A 21614-nucleotide genomic window follows, 5' to 3' on the forward strand; every position below is an offset into this window, starting at 1 on the left:
ATCTTGTACACCTTTTGTTAGACTTATTCTTAGGTAGAGTATTTTGTATTTTTTAATGATATTGAAGAGAACTTTCTAAAAACTTCCATTTCTGTTAGTTGCTGATATCCAGGAATACAACTGACTTACATACTGATTGTGAATGTAGCAACTTTGCTAACTCCTAGATGTTAACTGAATAGTCTCTATATATAATCATATCAACACATCACCATAATTTCCTGCCTGTAGGAAAGAAAAACCCATAGAATTCCACTGACTATAAGTTATTTAACAATATACAATGGTTATCATTTAGAGAGATGTTTCCAGTTGTATAAATACTGTAAGTAACACAATGATAGCTGGGAATAGTGTAGCCATAGTACCATCTTTAAATCACCCAAATAACTGAGGTACAATTCTATCTGCTTATGAGTTCACTAGGCAGCAAGTCTCAGGGATCATATAGTCTTTGTCTCTGTATCAAAACAAATACAGTGCCTAAGGTACACTAAAAGTAATTTAACATACTGTACTCATAAATTCTAATTAAGTTCTCTGTAGGTAAAACATGGCTAGGGAAGTTATGATCAACCCTTCAGAAACGACTTCTTCTGAGTCGTTTGGACAATATGCATCGTCTTGGACAATACGCCTCCCACAAGGCTTCCTCGTGTTCTGGCAGCACTAACAGGGCTCCCACTGTTGCCCTCTCCTTTTGCTCACGTATCTTTCCATGTCGCAAAAAACAACTTCTGGATAAATGATTTGCACCACATTATTAGATAGCACAACAGAGTGCACACTGTGGATACTCTAGAAATAGCAACCTCTTCTCAAGAGATACTTGCCTTAGGGCCCCAGGAAACTAGAAAGCATCTAGAGGCTTAAGGCTCTAAGCTGGACGAAGTGCCAGGGAGCCCTAAAGGCAGAAAGGACCCAAAAGTGAAATTCTCATTTTTGAGCTGTGAGGGAAAACAGAGAAATGAGTTTATTACATAATATAACCTTTGCGTGGGCTCCATATATTAAAAGAAAACTGAAGAAGTTTAAAAGTACATTTTCTAAGTTTTAGTATAGGATGATGATAATGTTTTGGAGATGAATAGGTGCTCATGGTTGCAAAACAATGTGAATATACTTAATGCCACTGAACTATATGCTTAAAAATGGTTCAAACAATATACTTAAAAATGGTAAATGTTATGTGTATTTCACCATAATAAAACATTTTTAAAGTTGCATTTTCTATTGTTAAAAACTACCAGATATTATTTAGTAATCACAGTCATTAACAGCACTAACCATCAAAATCTGACAGCCCTATGTTTGAGATTTGACTCCACCTGTTACACCTGTGGAACATTGAAGCAAGTCATTTAACTAAGCCTTAGTTTCCTTATCTGTAACACAGAAATAATAACATGCTTACCCCCCCATTATAGGTTGCTGTGAACTTGAAATAAAATAATTTATGTAGCAACTTGGCAAAGTTCCTGGCACACAGAGAAGGCTCAATACACATGGGCTCTAATTTTCTTTTTAGGTATTCATAGCAATATGATTATTTTATATTTTGTACAATGAGGACTAAAAACACGGCTTCAGAAAAAAAAGGGCTGGTTATTGCTCCCTAGACCTTGACGTCACATAGAACTATAAAACAAGTTTCCATAAAATTCATTCCACATTGTAGTCAAGGGATGTATGATCCCAGGTGTTGACTTCTAAGCCAATGGTTAATAACCTTAAGCTCTCGTACTGTAATAGGCAACAATTGAAAAGAAGCCACGAGAATGTGAAATAATTTAACAAGTTGATATATATATATTATCAAGTATAACACAGTCATACAAAAACATTTAGTAGAAATATAATTCACACATAAAAAGTCTACTTACTTTTTGTCCCTTTTATATCCTATTTTAGACAAAATGATAAAACCCAGAAAATAACAGGAATGTACTAGTCCTAAAAACTGGACATTTTATAAATGAAACAGATCCGATCACCTATACCTTCTCTCAAATTCCAAATAATGAGGCTTACTGACCTGTACTCTCAGAATCAACTTAAATAAATTTTAGCTTGATTTGGATGGAATATATACTTTCAGTTGTTGACAATCCAGGTAGAACAAGTACATAAAATGATTCATAAGTCAAAACATTTCATACAAAAGGAATGGTTTTAACCCAGACAAATCAAGAGGAAATGCACTGAATTTAAAAAGTTCTGAAACAGGCATTTTTTGGACCATTTATAAAATACTAAAAAGTTCAGAACTGCTGAAAAACAAAAGTTTATATAAAATAAAGCCAAGGGGTGAAAAACTATCAAATGTATTAAAACCATCTAAAGCCAAATACAATAAAACTGAATATGTAATTTAGAAACAGGTTTAAGTGCATTTTCTTTGCACAATTGACTATCACGTGTAAAAACTGGCAATTAATTAAAATGCAATTAAATACAGATTTGCAAGCCTTCTGGCCATTATGTAAACATTTAAAAATTAAGTGAATTGCCAATTGAAAAATAAGAGCTTACATATGTATCTTAAAAAAGCACAAATGGTAAAAGATGCACTATAAAATTGTGTGAAAAAACATATTCACACCAACAAAGATCTTTTTAGGCACTTGCATTCAGAAACATTCCTTTTATAAATAAGCACTTATAATAGTTTCACTCCAAAAAATAAACCTGATTTTCCCAAATTGCACCTATTAGTTGAGAACTATATCATATATTAGGGATGCATTCAAATGGACCATTTGGTAGGGAAAGTCAACTGTACTTTAAAAAATATGAATCCACCTATCTTATTCACAACTTCAAAAATACAGAATTTAAAGATAATTCCAGTGAGGCACAAATGTGACCCTATCAAAACATTCTACCATTCAGTATTACCAACAGAGGATAATACAACAACAAAAGGCAAAACCCATGATTTGGCAGTCCTATACAAAGGGGCCCTGTCAAAACATTCTTTCACAAAACAAGCACAATACCACAAAATAACACAACAACAACAACAAAAAAACCCTGAAATTTGACAACCCTACACAAATTGTGGAATTTCATCTTCGAGGTCTTCAAACTGTTGCATTCGTTTTAGCCTTGGTCTCTGACACGTTGGATTCCCATCAGGCAAACCAAGCTCCTCAGAGTCTTCTTTAGGTTGACCAGTTGCTTGCCCAGGACAAGCTGATGCTTTGTCTGGGTCTGGCATTGACTTCACCATGAGACCCTGGGGATCATGAGCTGTGCCAGGAGGCACTGCTGCTGAGGGTGAAGCTGGTTTCTCCTCATTCCCTCTGATACTGATGGTGGGAGCATGTGGTTTATAAAATGTTGTCCAATGTTGAGGCTGCAGTGTTCTGGGTGCTCTGACAGGAGCGAGAGGGTAGGAATCCGACGACCGTCTCTTAGATGCCTCTCTCACTGACCTGACTGGCTCTGCATATGGCTTACTGGTTTGAGTGGCATTGACAGAATGGTCCCCACTAATCTGGAGGCTTGTTGTCACTCCTTTTTCCTGGAGTGCACTGGGCATGATCACTGTAGTCTTGGCAGTTAGGCTGTTTTGTTCATACTGTTTGTCCTGAATTTTCTGTAGAGTTTGCTGGTCAAAGCCATTAAATTTGGAACAAACAGTAGTAGCAGTGTCTTTTCTATTAACTCCTTCAAAGGCAGGATTCTTGCAAAACTTTTCTAAATTTATATTTCCCATATTTCTGCCATTTCTCTCATTAGAAGGACTTGCAAGAAGTAGTCTATCTACAGGCAAACTTACAGGTCTAATCTTGGTCCTTGGAGTATGCCTCTCCACATTGTTTGTTGACCTATCAGATTTCAGAGAAAGCAGCTTAGGGGTTTTACCATCTTCTATCTTTTGGAATACTGATTCAATCTCTTGGTCTAGAAGCAACTGTGCTTTGTCTGAAAATGAAATAAATCTATTTAAGTTCGTGGCACATGGTTAATAAGAGAGTCTGAATGAGTTAGAGATGAACACTCTATCAAGACAATATGAGTTTTACAATACTTTTTCCAAAATAATATTTTCAGTTATCTATGTGGAGGAGTTAAACATTTGCACAGTATTAAAGGCATATATTGAATTTAAAAGTTCAAATTTTTTACTCATTTAAATCAGTATGAACAGCTACAAAATACAAAAAAAAAACACTTGCTGAGTAACTTCCTTTTAAGTGCTGTGCATGAACAAGTACTTTCTGGGTCAAAAGACTATCACAGTTTCAATAGGCAGACATTGGAAAATTAACCTCAGAAAAGTGACACTAATTTACACACCAACCAGATGTAACTGTGCCCTGAATCCCGAGGATTTTGCCAACTCACTCAATCTGCTTTTCAGTTACACTCAACCCAGTGACAGCATATCATATTAGATGCCTTAGATGCTCTCCATATCTGATCAACTAATGAAGCATAACATCCATTCTGTCAAATGAAGGCTGAATGCTTTTGAGTTAAAAAGTGCCATTTTCCCCATCCCAGATTTTCTTTCTTCTATAGTCTGAACCCACAGTCCATGTTTCCTCACTTAGAAGCTTCAGTTCCTGCATCTATCCTAAAAAATTCCAATTCCAGGAATGTTCTAGCCCTCCACTCTCCTGCTTTGCTGTTCACTGCCGAAACACATCCATCAACTCCGTGCCTTGACACCATCCTGACTTTGAGCTACCGCCAGCCCCAAGCACGGCATGCAATCCTTTCTCTGCCACCCAGTCCTTCACCCACATCTCTTAGGCAGTGGTTTGCAGACAGGTGCCCACCAGAGTCACTTTTTGGTCGTCGTCTCATCTGACCTTCTTCCACACCTGGGACTGCTGGCCTCTCTTCCCTGGGTTCCAAGCCTCTTTTTTTGTTTTGTTTTGTTTTTGTTTTTTGAGACAGAGTCTCACTCTGTCACCCAGGCTGGAGTGCAGTGGCATTATCTTGGCTCACTGCAACCTCTGCCTCCTGGGTTCAGGTGATTCTCTTGCCTCACCCTCCTGAGTAGCTGAGATTACAGGTGCCTGCCACCATGCCCAGATAATTTTTGTATTTTTAATAGAGACAGGGTTTCACCATGTTGGCCAGGGTGGTCCTGAACTCCTGGCTTCAAGATCCGCACACCCCGGCCTCCCAAAGTGCCAGGATTACAGGTGCGAGCCACCACACCTGGCCCAAGTCTCTTTCGATTTGCTTTCCCAGGTCCTCCACACATTTATAGAGCATTCTAAGGGAACTGGTTCCTTGCAATTGGACTCTAAGCACCAACATATATTCTTAAATTTCTGAGGGAAAAACTTAGAGCATAATGGAGAAGAGCACAGACTCTGAAGCACAGTTGCCTGGGTCCTGGCTCAGCCCTGCCTGCCACTTTTGCACTGGGCTAGGCAATCTCACTGTCCTATGTGTCTTCATCTGTGAAATAAGACTCCTGTGTGTATCTATGTTGCTGTGTGATCTAAATGATCTACTAGGAAAAGTGCTTAAAATTATCTTGTATGTAATAAACACTGGAAAGTGACATTTATTATTATAACTGTTCCTAAGAGCTTCATGGGGTAGTGAAAAAGGTTAGGTTTAGTAATCAGAACTGGGTTCAAATGTATTGGCATTACTTAGTCTCTTTCAGATGGTTAGTTATCGGCTGAATGAGGATAATGCTATTTACTTTATAGCACAGAACTATTATGAAGATCAAATAGAATCAAACAAATAAGCACAGTGCTTAGCACAGAACAGGCAGGTAACTGGTGAATGTTAGTTCCTTTCTTTTTTTTTTCTTTTTTTGAGACGCAGTTTCACTTGTCACCCAGGCTGGAGTGCAATGGCACACTCTCGGCTCACTGCAACCTCTGCCTCTCGGCTTCAAGCGATTCTCCTGCCTCAGCCTCCCGAGTAGCTGGGATTACAGGCGCCCACCACCACGCCTGGCTAATTTTTTGTACTTTTAGTAGACGGGGTTTCACCATGTTGGCCAAGCTGGTCTCAAACTCCTGACCTCAGGTGATCTGCCCGCCTCAGCCTCCCAAAGTGCTGGGATTACAGGCATGAGCCACCATGCCCGGCCCTCCTTTCCTTTTTTAGACCCTATGATCACTGATAACTTGATTACACATTAAATTAAACATATATGGCTGCAATGTAAAAAACTGGAATTTAGCTATAACGATGTAGAAATGACAATACAAATGGAAGCTTTTCCACCAGCTTAACAACTAGCAATGACAGCAACTAATATTATAAAGAGAAAGTAAGTGAATAAAATGACCGTAGCCAAGGAAATAAAAAAGACATACACATCTCTGCGTTTAATGGGTTAAATGTAGGTCACAGGTAAAAAGCATGTAAAAAAAAAAAGTAGGACTCTAAAGTTTTTGAATTTCAGAAGTCTAGTTTGACTCCGTATGAGCAGTTAGTTCAATGCACTGAACTATGGAACCGGAAGATACTAATGAATATCACGTTGCTCAACACATTTCTACCTTGATTCTAGCTGATGGCAAAATGGAAAAACAAAAACAAAATTCAGAAGGAACACGAAAAACATTATAAACTCCAAGATGTCTTATTATAAGAAAGACTTTTACGAAGAATGACATTCATTTAAATGCAAGATACACTAAAAAGCAACTTTCTCAAAGGCTAGCCAAGATTTGTTAACTAATAAAGCTTCATTCTCTGGCTTCCCTCGTCGCCCCTCACCTTGGTTTTAATCATGGTTCTACTGGCAAAGTTTTAAGTCAGCAAACATATTTTTTTTTTACATGGCCACTCACCACTGAGACATGCATCACATTTTTCTAACACATTTTGCTTGCGTTCTGATTCCTCAAATGATGTAGCTCGTTCAAAAATTTTGCTTTCACTCTCTGAAGTATGGATATCCTGTTGATGCAAGATAATTTTTAAAATGGAAGAAGTAAAACATAACCTCAAAATAAACAGTTCAAAGATTTTTAACTTATTAACATAAATATTACAAAGTTCTAATATAATTCCATAAAGGTCAAACTCACTTCCTTTGAAGAAAAAAATAGTGACTTCATGGAACGTTCAATGTCTTTTTCTTCTGGTGATAACAGAGGCTTTGGAAAACAGCCTTGATCAACCTGAGGTGAAACAACACCCATGCCACACATAACATCTTGTGGTTGTAGGGACCCATCGAAGATCTTCTGTGAGTAAGTAATGAGGAACTCTACCAAGCGTGCTTGATTTGAATACTCTGCAAGGGAGGAGATGGTGATGGGAGCAGTTGTGGGCCTTGGCCTAATGAGACTTGGTCCAAATATCACCCCCAAGTTTTTGGAGTTCATCTTGTTTTCTTCTGCATGATCTACTACCCTGCAAAGCAGAACACACAAAGTTGTATGAGATTTGCCTATTAGAGTTCCTTGACTGTAGTTTACTATGGAATAGAGAGGGTGGAGGGAAAATGAGCTGCACAAAAATACTAGGGGGAAAAAGTCTAGGAAAAGATTATATTTATTTGATTAAAATATTGACCACATGCCAAACAGAGTTTCACAGTTTCACAGTATTGGAATAAATTTCAAGTAAGTAGAAGGAACTACTACAGTTTTACCAGCAGAAAGAAAAAATACCCCTAAAAACTGCTCCCATCTCAGTATATGGTATATCCTCCCAAGTCCTTATACTGGGAACCTAAACATCATTGTCAGTTCTCTCACTACCCATCTCCAGTCTTCAAGTCTAGATGATTCTCCCTTCTGAAGATCTCAGTTCCAACACCATCCCCACTCCTCTGGCCTCACTTCAAGCTCTTACCACCTTTTATTTCTATGATTATTCAAGGAGATCTGAATTGTAATAAAGGCCTCCTCTCCAATCTAGTTTCCATATTGCTGCCAGAAATATCTAAAAGGCAAATCTGAGCCTGTCAAATTGCTAGCTCAAAATTCTTCAGTGGGTACCGAAGTAAGATGGTCAGCACACCTGCCAGGCATGCAAGACTTTATCTGGCCTCTGCCTGGCTCAGTTTCTGCTACTGCTTGCTGTATTGCAGCCTAACCAATTCACTTATATTTCTCAGATGCACAATGCGCTCGTGTCTCCATGTCTGTGACTTTGTGCCTGGAATGCTCTTCTGTGTAATTTTGCCCACCAAGATACTACTTCGTTCTGTAAGTCTGATTCAAGGGCTATCTCCTCGGATTTATGCCTCCATCACACAATCTTCCTCTGCATGCTGTACATAGCTGTTAGAACAATGATGCTGTACTCTGTTTGTCTGCAGATCTGTCCCCACAGCTGATTGAGATCAACAGATGGCTGAAACCCTATGTTTTCATCCTTGTTTAGCCAGCCAGAGCCTGGCACACAGGAGACATCTGAGGGAACTATGTTGGCTGCATGTACATGTATCTTCAATGTCTCCCTTTCCCTTACACAGATTGGAAATGAAATGTTCATTTTAAAAGTAACACTGCAACAATATGAACACACTTAACACTTAAGAATGGCTAAGAAGTGCCAGGCACGGTGGCTCATGCCTGTAATCCCAGCACTTTGGGAGCTGAGGCGGGCGGATCATGAGGTCAGGAGTTCGAGACCAGTCTGGCCAATATGTTGAAACCCCGTCTCTACTAAAAATACAAAAATTAGCTGGGCATGGTGGCATGCACCTGTACTCCCAGCTACTCAGGAGGCTGAGGCAGAAGAATCACTTGAACCCAGGAGGCGAGGTTGCAGTGAGCCGAGATCGTGCCACTGCACTCCAGCCTGGGCAACAGAGCGAGACTCCATCTCACAAAAAAAAAAAAAAAAAAAATGGCTAAGAAGGTAAATTTTGTTATGTGGATTTTACTACAATTAAAAGCAAAAAACAAATCAATTGCCCATTAATAAATGTTCTAGTTATATAAAATTCTTACCGTTTTAGATGTACTATAAGGAAATGAAGACTGTTAAAATTTGATGCTGGCAATTGTCTTAGAAGGTCTTTGCTTTTTAGAAGAATTCGGTTTATTTCTATACACATATTTGGCCATTTTTTGTCTTCAAGACTATCCTTTTTTGTCTCTTGTTCTTCATTTACATGTTGGATCTCTTTTGCAAGGTCTATAAATTCCTTGTACAATCGAAATAAAATAAATGGTTCTGGGAGCTAAAGAAATAAAATTACATTGGGGTGAGCATTCTATTTTTTTCTGTTAATAATCAACTATTACTAACAGTTACAGAGTGATTTGGCATGTCCCTTTACATTAAGATTTAAAGTCAATCCACATTTAGTAACGCAAATGTTTGCTACAGATGTGGTCTATAAAGTAAACCTAGAATCATCATCATAAATTGTATCTGTATTAAAAATGACTTAACTGATAATCAGTAAAACTAAACCTAAAGCTGCATGATGGAATTTTACAAGTCTGATATATATCCTATAGCAATTACATTCACGACTCCCCCAAAGTTAGTATGATCTTCAACTCTTTTATTGAAATAAAACCCAGGATAATGCACAAAATAAGTCAAATTAGTTAAAAAGGTGAATAAACTGAATTTTCTTGATATGAGAGAAACAGCAAGAAGACACTGTCAACATTTTATTTATCTAATTTTTTAATACACCTTGAATTGCCATAAATAGGTCAAAAGAAAAAATACCTTCTCAAACTAACAAAGGGCATGCCATTTTGATCTGCCCAGTGTCATAAAGAATTTCAATGTTTCTACTTGCTCTGTGATGAAACACAGGGTACCTCTGACTACTACCTGAGGTCCTATTTTATTGAGTTAGGAGGTAGGTGCCCCTTTCTCTGGTTTCCTCTGCTGGTCCTAGAGAGGGGCAGCCTTGAGATCAATTTCTACCTACACCACTCTGGGATCTGAAGGAAGTCACTTAACCTCTTGGAGCTGCAGATTTCCTACACAATAAACGAGTAGCATGAAGGCTACTCTCTAACATTGTTTTAAGAATGGAACATGGTTTCCCACATGAAAGTCTTGGTCACATAATATTCCTGAGACAGAATGAGAGCTGATAGTATTGGACCCTATTCATTTCCTCTCCTTGCCTGGCTAGAAGAGATAAAGGATGATTCACTATGAGATTTATAGTCATTCAAAGGTATTTGGCCTCCATTTTTCAGCTGAGAGTCCTGTAAAATGTGATTAAAGATATACCAGTAGTTTCCTGGGCTAACATGGTAGATCCAACAATTATACCCAATTTCTTTTCCTGCAATCCCACTAAAATACAGTAAGACCACAGGACTGCGAGAATAGGAGAGGAGACAAAAACATTACTTCATAAGCTGAAGAGATGAGGAGCAAATGAACAAGTACTGACTTAGCAGCTCTGAGAAAGCTGAAATCTCAAACTGTGAACCAACATGACTGACAGAATCCTAAGGAGACTCAGGGACTGTCAGCACTAGGTCTTCTGATTCTGCTGGAGCGTGGGCTATCTGAGAAGGCTTAGATCTATAGATCCCTGTTGCCACTTCACGCTTCTGAGCAGCCTCTTCCCGAGAAGTCTCAAGGTTTCTTCTCCGGGCAGTATAAAGCAGAGAGTCTCTGGATGGGCAATGTCAAACACAAAGGACAGATGGGCAACTATCTGAAAACGGGGATTTAGTGACTACACATGCCATTCTAAATGTAGAGATCCTGAGGCCTTCTTAGCCTACTTGGCTCTTACAGGACTGGTACCACACTCTAGGCAAGGAAAGACCCTTCTCTGGAGTATCAGACTACCCCAAGAACAGAAACCTACAGAGATAGAGACATCAAGCGTTTCCCAAACAGCCCACCTAGATCACCCTACAATAAAGCTCAAAGTCTTCGAAGACTTCATGCGTTCAAAAGCCTCGAAAGAGATTCAATTTTCAACTCTTTCATTTTAAGCAGACAATCATGGAGACAGAAATCAAAATGAGTAGAAAAAAAAAACATAAAGGTCTAGGACTGTGCGATTAATATGGTGGCCACAAGCCACATGTGGCTACTGAGCCCTGGAAATGTGGCTGGTCTAAACTGAGATGTACTTTAAATGAACAAAACATAGCAGATTTTAAAGACTCAGTAACAAAATAAGGTAAAATTATTTCATTAATAATTTAAAAATACTGATTAAATGTTCAAATGATATTTTCAGTTTAAGTAAAATATTAAACTAATTTCACCTGTTTATGTGGCTACTAGAAAATGTAATATTGTATATGTGGCTCACATTATATTTCTATTGGACAAGGCTAGAGAATAAGCCAAGAAAAGAATCTTAAAAAAAAAAAACAACTAAATATCCTCAGATACGGCAGTCATTAAAAAAGGAAGAAAGCTGCAAAAAGAACAAAAACTACAATTCTGGGAAATTGAAATGTGATACCAGGAATGAAATAGTTAATAGCAAGGAAGAAAGATAAAGCTGAGGAAATCTCTTAGAAAGTGTTATAAGAAAACAAACAAAAAAAAGAAATGAATGATAGAGAAGAGATAAGGGAAGTACAGAACCTGTCCAGGTTGTCAAGTATCCAAATAAGAGTTCCAGATGGAAAGCAAACAGAAAATAAAGGGGAGGAAATGAGCAGCAAAATGGGAAGTTCCAAAGGACTAACCAGGACTGGCAGTGCTCATGGAGTGCCCTGAATAGTGGATAAAACATACCCACATCAAAACACATACTTATAAAATTTTAGGATAACGGGAAAAAAAGATTCTACAAGCTTTCAGAGACAAAATCATAGGCCACATATAAGGAGTTAGAAATGAGAAGGATTTCAGGCTTCAAAGAGAACAAAAAAACACCTTTGAATTTCTGAAGAAAAATAATTTTCAGCCCAGAATATTAGAACCATCCATACTATCAACATTATGACATTTCCATTCAAGAGAGTAGAATATAAAGACATTCATGGATAAACAAGGTTTTAAATATTTACTCCTATTCTACCTTGCTCAAGTAGGGGCATGACCAAAACAGGAGAATAAAACAAAACAAAACAAAACAAAACAAAAAAGGGAAGACATGACAGGCATTTCCTCATAAAAGAGGAGAAGGTGGAAAAGATATATCCCAGGATGGCAGCTAGTTACCATATTTTTAAAAATCCAGTACAAAATTACAGCTAGATAAGGAGGAGTAAGTTCTGGTGTTTTATACCACTGTAAGATGATTGTAGTTAACAATAATATATTGCATACTTTCAAAATAACTAAAAGGAGGGTGTTGAATGTTCCAACACAAAGAAATGATGTTTGAGATGATGGATGGGCTAATTACCCTGATCTGATCATTATGCATTATATATATCAAAACATCACTGTGTACTCTATAAATGTGTACAATTATCATATGTCAATTTAAAAAATATTTTTTTTAAAAAAAGGATCCAGTTGGAAGCAACAGAACTGCAGAGATTGATATGTTGAGGACTATAATCGCTATTCTCTCTGACATTATCTCTTCATTTTCACCCGAGGACAGAATAGCAGCTAAGCTTGGCTCAGGTCTTTTTTTGTACTTGTCTCATGACAATGTGCTGATTAAGTTCTTGCAGTTCCTCCATGAGCTGCTGCTTGATGCTACTAGAGCCATTTATTTCATCCCACTGAGTAGGTCTTTGGACCTACTCCTGCAAACTACAGGTTTAACAGCGAGAAAAAAAAAAGAGAGAGCAGTCTACTCCCATATTCCTACTAGAATGTGCAGTACCCAGCTTATAGGACAGTCCTTCCAGATGTTCCAAATGTAGTACATTACGTGTTCCCAGGACACATTCATCATCTTGGCCACTAACCTATCACAATGGCTATTTTAAAATATCAATGAAGGCAAAGCCAGCCTACGATCCAGACACTGTTTTATTTACTTCATATAACTGTGTGGATACTGGGATTTCCTTACACAGCTAGATTTATGCTTTCAAGTCAATTTTCCAAAGCTTAACAATACATTGTTTAGGAATAAATAGCAAGTATTAAAACTATTAAGAGAAGAGAGACAGTTATGATTATTAAAGACCTCCTTGGTGGAGTTAGGGGGATGTAACTTGGAAGTAGAACATGGGAGTTTTTTTTATAAGGTAGAGTAATATTCTATTTTCTTAAGGTGGGTGATGGGAGATGAGTTTGTTTTTATTTTTCTTTAAAGTGTACATGTATTTCATATACTCTTTGACCTATGCACTAACAATTAGCAAGATGTCCATACCGTCTATGCCAATGAAAAAACACGTGTAGCAAATGTTATCAGCAAAATACAAATCATATTTTTGCTGTTTTTAATTTAATGGTGGGTTTCAAGGGTAAAAATTTTACCTGACGAAGGTATAATTTCAAGACGTCACAGATATCATGTGAACTAAATTCTGAAATGTCTACCAAGTGCATTCCATTTTCCAAAGCTTGACACAGTTTTTCAGTTTTTATTTTGTTTCCAGACACACGATAAATTCCCTTCAATAGAAAAGAAAAAAATTTTGCAAAATTCTTCTTCAGTACAAATGGCTAAATGCAGCTATCTACATATATTTGATTTTCAATCTTTTCACTCTATTTCAAATTTTATTATTATTATTTTAGAAAAAAACTATTCAAGGCCAAATGAGGTAACATTTCCTATAGAAATCTGAAAAAGATTCAGACTGAAAAAGACTGTGCATTGGCCAGGTGCCTGGGAGGTGGAGGCGGGAAGATCACCTGAGCCTAGAGTTCAAGACCAGCCTGGGCAACCAGGAGACCACATCTCTACAGAAAAAAAAATTTTTTTTTAAATTAGCCAGGCGTGGTAGCACGTGCCTGTGGTTCCAGCTACTTAGGAGGCTGAAGAGCGTGGGTTGCTTGAGCCTGGGAGGTCAAGGCTGCAGTGAGCAGTGATCATGCCACTGTACTCCAGCCTGGGCAACAGAGTGAGACCCTGTCTCAGAAACAAAACAAAACAAAACCCCTGAGCATTATGTTCTTTAAAGTCTCCTTTTCATTAGAATAGGTTACACAGGCATTTATCCTTTTTAAAATTTTAAGAGTTATAACGTACCTGTAGACACAAAGCTCTATTTTCAATCTCTGAGGCACATATTTTGAGTATAAAAGGGATACCATCTGGTTCCTTTTTTGCAACTTGTGTGAATTCTGCTCCAAATAAGTGTATTTTTCCTGGAAGTTTCTGATGACCACAAATAATGACTAAATTTTCCAAACACTTTCGATGACAAACAAGGAGACACTACAAGAAAATGACAGTTTGAAACTAGTTAACTTTAAAACTATTCACAACTGGCCAAACTGCAGGTGGAAGATAAAACAGCAAAAATGAGTTTAAGAGGTATTACTTGCGCTATTTGAAACAGATTTAACAACAAAACAAAATATAAAATTATAGAAGGCATACTGTAGTACAATTTATTAAACATATATTTGCAAAAGATCCTAAAAAGTAAAATTAAAAACAAAAAAGTATAAAACAAAAAGCATAAAAGGATCAACACAATTCCACAAAGATCTTACCTCTTCACATTCAACACCTTGGAACACTACAATGCCTTCACAATCCCTACATTTCGTGGGGGATCTCAATTTGCGAAACTTGTGTGTGAGAGCTGCCTTTGACATCAATGTTTTCTTAAATGTTCCAAGGGAATTGGGTCCTTGCAAGAGAAATAGTTTATAAAAATTGTAAAATTATAGAAAAATTATACCATGTGATATCATATTTTGAATAATCTTTAAACCCTGTAATCATTCATATATTATAAGAAGCTCTGAATCTCTAATACCAAAATAGCTGCTTAGCATCCAATTTATAGGTCCAATTTATAGATCTCTTAAAAGGCACATTTATCAAGCATTTTAGCTATGAGTAAAAATCGTCACCAAGTCACTGCTATGAATAATAACATGACATAACGTTTTCAGAATCAGCATATTTACACTGTTATTAATATGCTCTTTCATAGAGCTGGGAAGTGTGTTCATAGGTGGCATTAGAAAAAACCCCTCTAAACAAAGAAAAATAGCTGTATGAGGTTAGAGTGTGAGCATTATCTGCATTACAGATAAAGCTATTCTTAATTCACTATAAAATTATAGTTAATGTTAGCTAGTTACATATTAATATTATACTGGAGGTCACATATTCCATTAATTTAGGAAATTGACGCCAAACCAGGTATCTGTAGGCATTAAACACAAAATGAATTTATATGAATCTAATTCAAGTCGTTAAGGTAACTGATTTAACTTTATCCTTCAACATCCACAACTTCCTTGTCCTCAAGAAGTACACTTACTTAGTTTTCTTGCATTGTTTCTTTTGAAGGAGCTTTTTAAAATTTCTTATGCACCACAATCCTTTTAACACTAAGTCACAGTATTAGGTTTATGAAAATGCACAATATCTAGCCTGTTATTTTAGCACCATGCCAATACACTTTACATCCAGTAGTTTTGCTGCCTATTCTTATATTTGTATTTGTAACATTTGATTAATACATTATCAACCCACACTTATACATAATTGTTGGGATATATTTAAGTCATGGTGAATTTTTTTTGTTTAATACACAACAAAGTATTGATTCTTTAAAATTATACTATTTATCTAATATCATGCAGTGCTACTGATTGAGCTGGTTTAGTGGGACTTAATTCAGGTAAATACAATACCAGTTTCTGAAGGGGAAGGTGGCTCTCTTTCATCTAGATCATCTGCAGAGGACATAGTTCCACTGGATGGTGTTCGTGGAAGTTTTCGATGAAAGTCTCCTAGAAGAAAATTGTGGATACAATTACCTGACCATTCATTGTAGAATCTTTGAAACAGGAAATGACAACACTTTTGAAATAACAGATGTCATACTATTTAATTAGCTTCAATGTAAAACTTTGCTTCTATTCTCATACTCTGGGTAACCTGGAATTTTGATACTCATTCCTGGGAACAAAAAGAAATTTAACCAAGTCTGACTTTCCCAAACAAATTTAAAACTGAGGCTCACGTAGTCCAATAACACTTTACTGCCAACTTCTGATGGTAAGTATTAGAGACTGTAAACTCCACAAGTATAGCTGATATTTTCCATTCATGTATAATACCTAATATGTGACAGAGTAGCTGGCACAACAGTAAAGTTGTCATTAAATGTTTGCTGAATTAAGTTATAAATGTATACAATTAAACTAAAAGCTTTCTACAATATACAAAAATCTTTGAATATAACAACCCAACAGTAACATCACATTTATGTTACTGGCAAGACTGCCGACTGGGAACCAGGAACAACAGCCCAGTGATACTGGCAGGGAGCTGAGACCACAGGATACAAGCTATGTCAACAAAGGACACTGCCATATGTATCAAAGCATGCTTGGAAGCAGCTCAACTGGGAATGAGGTTTATTTACTCCCTCTGCACAGGCCTATATCTAAGTGGAAGAATTCACCTTAACATAAGGCCTTAAAAGTTTCAAATTCCGAGTTAGAAAAGCCTTTACAAATGATTTTAAAGAACATCCTCTTCAACAAAGGATTTTTCTTCACAATATGCTTAAAGGTAGCTATCTAGTTTTCACTTTGAATGTGCCCCCAATGACTGATAAATCACAAGGTTGTATTGCTCCATTTTATAACTATTCTAATTGTAAAATGCATTTCTTATATTACTGAACAGAAATCTGCCTCCCTATAAATCTCAGCCTTGGTCATATTTTTCCCAAATGGAGGAAACAAGCACTCTAACTTTAATCCCTTTTCACTTCCAGTATTTGAGGACAGCTGACAGGTCTCCAATCTTCCTTTTTCCCAGGCAAGGCATTCCCAGGTTTTCACCCATTTATCAGGTGATGTGGTTTCTATAATTTTGCCTTTACCACATGAAGTCTTATGCGATCCTAAATAATTTGGGGCTTGCTCTAGATTGGGTCATAATTTCTGGAGCTACCTAGAACCAGTTTGTTGTTACAAAGCTAATTACAAATATTCAGCTCAATATCAGGCTCACACTTCCAGAACTTTCCTTGAACAGTGCTAGTTTTAAAGAAGGCAGCAAAGTGGCAGGTGATAATCAGCCTACAGACCCAGTGCTGCATGAAAATAGTTTCCTAACTTTAAATATAAGAGATTTATCTAAATGAGTAACACTTCTGCAATATGTAAAAGAAGAAAAAGGCCTTGGAATCTGAGATGGCTTAAATCCTATAATCTATTAAGATCCTAGAAGAATGAAACGTTGCCAGAAAGAACGGGCCTGAAGCAGTCTTTGGTAGAGGTGTAAAGAAAGAATGTTGGATATAAGAATCTCATGGGTTCAATTGCTACCTTCTTCTCCTGCTAGCTGTATAACCTAGGCAAGTTACTCTCTTAGAAGCCACTAAGGGAGAATTCAAATCGCTTACTCTATTTCTCTCTGGGGAATCATGAGATAATCTATATTAAAGTATCTTAAAGCACATTTGTAAAAAATTAACAAGAATAAGTAGTTGCAGGCACAGAAATAGCAAAATGACATTGTTTACTATAGCAATTAAGTACCAAACAGTCCAAAAGATGATAGTTATATTCACAGAATATACAGCAGTGAAAATAAAGATGGCTACCTACATTCACATAGATCTTAAAAAAAAATACATGCATGAAGTCACAATAGCATAATTCAATTTGTATAACATTCAGAAGAGAGCAAAACTTCACCAGATATAGGTACTAGAAACATTTAAAATAGCTAGGGAATGTTTTTAAAACACTTCAGGATAATGGTTTATCTTGGTGGGAGATAGGGCAATGTTACCAAGGAGGTGTACACAGGGGGCTTCGAATATACTGATAATGATCTATTTCTTAGGCTGGGTGGCGAATATATGAGGGGTTTTTAAAAACTATTTTTTAAACTGTACACTTTCCTCTCTATTATGTGTGAAAGTTCACTATAAAAACAAGGTAGTTAAAAAATACCTAAAAAAGGACTGATCTTTCAATGAGTTTTCATCGCTAGACTTCTATATTTAAATATAGATGTACCTGGACTTATAGATTCTGAATCCAGAGATCTAGATTCGCTGCTCCCTCCAGTACTCTCAGAGTCACTAAACATCCCAAATGTCCATGATCTTATAAAGGAAGGACCTTTAATAAAAAGAATAAAGTCAAAACTTGGCTACAGGTGGATTTCATAAGGTAAAATACTGACATTCTATCAAGTGAGACAATTCAAATTTCTTTAACAATAACCAGTTATCAACGTTAAGACAGTCACCATGGTAACAACTGTGAATAAGATCTCATAAATTTACAATCTAAGGCCTGATTTTTAAATTCCAGAGCACCAATTAATTTAACAATCACATTCGAACAATCTGACCTTTTATAAATTAGCACTCTCTTTAGTGTGGAAAACTACCTGTTATATCTGCACTGTTAGAACATCTGTCCTCTTCAATTTTATTAGAACTGTCAGGAAGGCGTACAACATCCTCTAAAGAGTTGGCAGGTCCAAATCCTGAAGTTTGGGAACTATTTAAATGTTTATTTACATTTCTGAAACAACAACAATGACAAAAAACAAAACTCAACACTCCAAAGAATAACTGATAATCAATCTATTTCATTCTATGTTTAGAAAAATCTATTAATTTAACAATCACAGAAGAATTAAACTAAATATTAAAAACAAACCATACTACATTGTTCAGCTTCTTACAGGAGATGTAAATACTTTTTAATTATTTGTGCTTATTACTCTGAAAACATGGGAAGTGAGTAGCAAAAGCATAGTTAATAATTCATGTCATGGCTAAACTTTTCTAGCATGACCTCTGTGAAAAACATAGGTTAAATTTTGTGGACCTTCAAAACATGTATGGCCATCATATGCCATTCCCAAAGGATTTTTAATTCTTAAATAAAAGAAGTCTGTGTCAAAATGGAAAGGCTGTTAGTGAATTACATCTATTCTTTAAATATATCTACTTCGATACCATAAAACAATATTTAAAGAACTCAGAAATTTTTTAAGTTAATTTTGTCTGTTAGAAAAGACACCTCCTTGTACTAGACAGAAGCTTAACAATTAAGTGTTTTATATTTTGAAATAATTTTGCCTGTACATTAATTCTCACCCATCAACTTTTTCTTCTTCAGTTGAATTTGTGGCCTTGACAAATTCACTGTACTCTTGGCCTGGGTCATAGAGTTTGGCACTATCACAGAGAGACTGTAAACTGTCTGCAAGGGAAGCAGCCTGAAGATGCTGCATGTGGAAGAGGTTAACTGTTACCTATGGACACAGAGACAAAAGGCAGAGTAACTCATGACATACAGAATGCTATACAAACATACATTTATTTCAATGACTGCACCAATAAAAATGCCATACAGTGAAGCATACAACACTTAATATCACTCTGAACATACTATGATGCCTGATTTTGCATAATGTCTAGATTAGGGAGAAAAGTAGTTTGAATCTAATATCTAGGAGCAATCATTTCCAGCAAAACTGGCTTTTAGCTGAAAAGTTCAAAAGTAACTTCAAAACTCCATGCCCCAACTGGATCATAATTTTAGGAGATGGATGTGTTTCTGAGGATCCTCATCTCTATATCCTGATGGTCTGATCACAACTGCCTAAACTCTTCAGAGAAAAACATGGGGAAAACACTTCCAATCAAAGAACTGTTATTTAGGCTGTTTTCAGTTTTTCAATCCTATAAAAATAGAAATGCTTAACTACAGTACTCAGTTCTTAGATATTACCTTGAATCTATTCAAATACATTATTTCATTGAGTTTCACAAATGCCTAAATATATTATCACTATCATCACTTGTACTAACAACAATAGCAGCAGCTGACAAGTGTGTACAATATGTCATACCCATTCTCAGAGTCTTACATGAATACACTAATCTGATGTTCACAAAAACCTAGGCTTTGGGTATATTACAGCAAACCGATGAGATACTGACCCCCATGGACCTTTACGTTCTCCTGAGGGTGGTATGCGAGAGAAGCAACAAATTATGTAAATAAAATACTTTCTGGTACTGAAAAATGCTATAAATACTACATAAGAATGTCAAAATATGCAGTATGACCAGGTACGTGTTTGTGAAAGGTATTTCCAACATAGTAAATTAGGGAAGGCATACCTCTCTGAGGAGGTAACATTTGAACTGTGGGCCGACGTACGAAAAGCTTCATGGAGATCAATCCAAACGAAAGGAGGAGGTAGTGCAAATGTGAATGGGAAAGAGCTTGTCATGCTCAAGAAACAGATGAAAGGTCAATATGGTTGAAGCATATGGAAAGAGCTGGAGCTCTGATATAAGATAAAGCTAAAAAAAGAAGTCGTTGTCTAAACTATGGCAAGGTGTCTGAATTTAAGTGCAACAGGAAGCTGGTGGAGCATTTTACACAAAGCTATAACACGATCTGATTTATTCTTTAAAATGACACTCTGGCTTCTTTGTGGGGAAGGTATTTAAGGGAAGCAATCTGAATAAATGCTAAATTTTGATTAGCTTAATGTCATTTCAAAGACTGCCATGTTTCCTCTTCATCTCTCTTGAAATACCAGATGATAGGATAATTAGCCTCTAAGTCCTTTTCAACGTAGACAGGCATTTCCCTAAGGATACTTGACTCTGCATACATAGTATTTGAAAAGTACAGATAACAGAATAAATAGCTTATTTGTGCCCTAACTCCTTCAAGAAACAAAGAAAATTCAAACTGCATAAGGTACAGTTTAATTCTAGCAACTGGTATATTAGAGCATTCTCCAGCTAAAGGTAAACTGCTTAATCTCTTGATCCTAAAGGTAACTTGCATGCTAGGTGACCTTCATCAAGTTATTTATAACTTATTTAAACCAGTGCATTGAAAAAGTTAATGTGCAAATGAATCACCTTGGGGATCTTGTCCAAATGCAGATTATGGTTCTAAGGATCTGTGTTGAAATCCAAGATTCTGCATTCCTCATAGGCTCTCAAAGTAATGGCAATATGACTGGTCAAAGGACCGCGTCTTGAGAAGGCTTTCTAAACTTTAATTTTCTCACCAGTAAAATGGAGCTACAAACTTGATAGGATCTTTGTGAGAATTAAATGAATTAATGTAGACCATGAGCTTAATACACTGGCAGGTACACAGTCAATCTTAGCTATCATTAGCTATTGTTTGAGGTGAAGAGAATTTGTCAAAGGTAAATGGCCTAAATGACTTCTAAGGTAATTTCAAATCCTGGATTTTATAATTCTTTTTTTTTTTTTTTTTTTTTTTTCTGACAGTCTCGCTCTGTTGCCCAGGCTGGAGTGCAGTGGCGCGATCTCGGCTCACTGCAAGCTCCGCCTCCCGGGTTCATGCCATTCTCCTGCCTCAGCCTCCGGAGTAGCTGGGACTACAGGCGCCTGCCACCATGCCCGGCTAATTTTTTGTATTTTTAGTAGAGACGGGGTTTCACCGTGGTCTCGATCTCCTGACCTCGTGATCCACCCGCCTCGGCCTCCCAAAGTGCTGGGATTACAGGCGTGAACCACCGCGCCCAGCCAGATTTTATAATTCTTTTAAATCCTTTCATGATTCTTTAAGTAAATAATATATTAATTAATCAAAATTTGGAAAATAAATGAGATACAATTTTAAAT

At 36.8% G+C, this 21614-nt stretch overlaps 1 protein-coding gene across 6 annotated transcripts in view; it reads right to left on the minus strand.

The window, feature by feature from the left end:
- Positions 1 to 1786: 1786 nt before the first annotated feature.
- ARHGAP29 (Rho GTPase activating protein 29) overlaps positions 1787 to 21614 on the minus strand; it is a 74359-nt gene continuing 54531 nt past the window's right edge. For 5 of the 6 annotated variants that reach the window (XM_063625545.1, XM_063625542.1, XM_063625540.1 and 2 more), the window contains 11 exons: positions 19086 to 19243; positions 18368 to 18504; positions 17989 to 18093; positions 15640 to 15738; positions 14482 to 14621; positions 14012 to 14200; positions 13294 to 13431; positions 8904 to 9136; positions 7026 to 7353; positions 6786 to 6894; positions 1787 to 3930 (listed from right to left, as the gene is read on the minus strand). In XM_063625545.1, the coding sequence (XP_063481615.1) occupies positions 3050 to 3930; positions 6786 to 6894; positions 7026 to 7353; positions 8904 to 9136; positions 13294 to 13431; positions 14012 to 14200; positions 14482 to 14621; positions 15640 to 15738; positions 17989 to 18093; positions 18368 to 18504; positions 19086 to 19243 (2517 nt within the window). In that variant the 3' untranslated portion in view covers positions 1787 to 3049. The remainder of the gene's footprint in view (positions 3931 to 6785; positions 6895 to 7025; positions 7354 to 8903; positions 9137 to 13293; positions 13432 to 14011; positions 14201 to 14481; positions 14622 to 15639; positions 15739 to 17988; positions 18094 to 18367; positions 18505 to 19085; positions 19244 to 21614) is intronic. The other variant, XM_063625544.1, reaches the window with a different exon arrangement.

This window comes from Symphalangus syndactylus, chromosome 12 (genome assembly GCF_028878055.3).
Source record: "Symphalangus syndactylus isolate Jambi chromosome 12, NHGRI_mSymSyn1-v2.1_pri, whole genome shotgun sequence".
Taxonomy (NCBI): Eukaryota; Metazoa; Chordata; class Mammalia; order Primates; family Hylobatidae; genus Symphalangus; species Symphalangus syndactylus.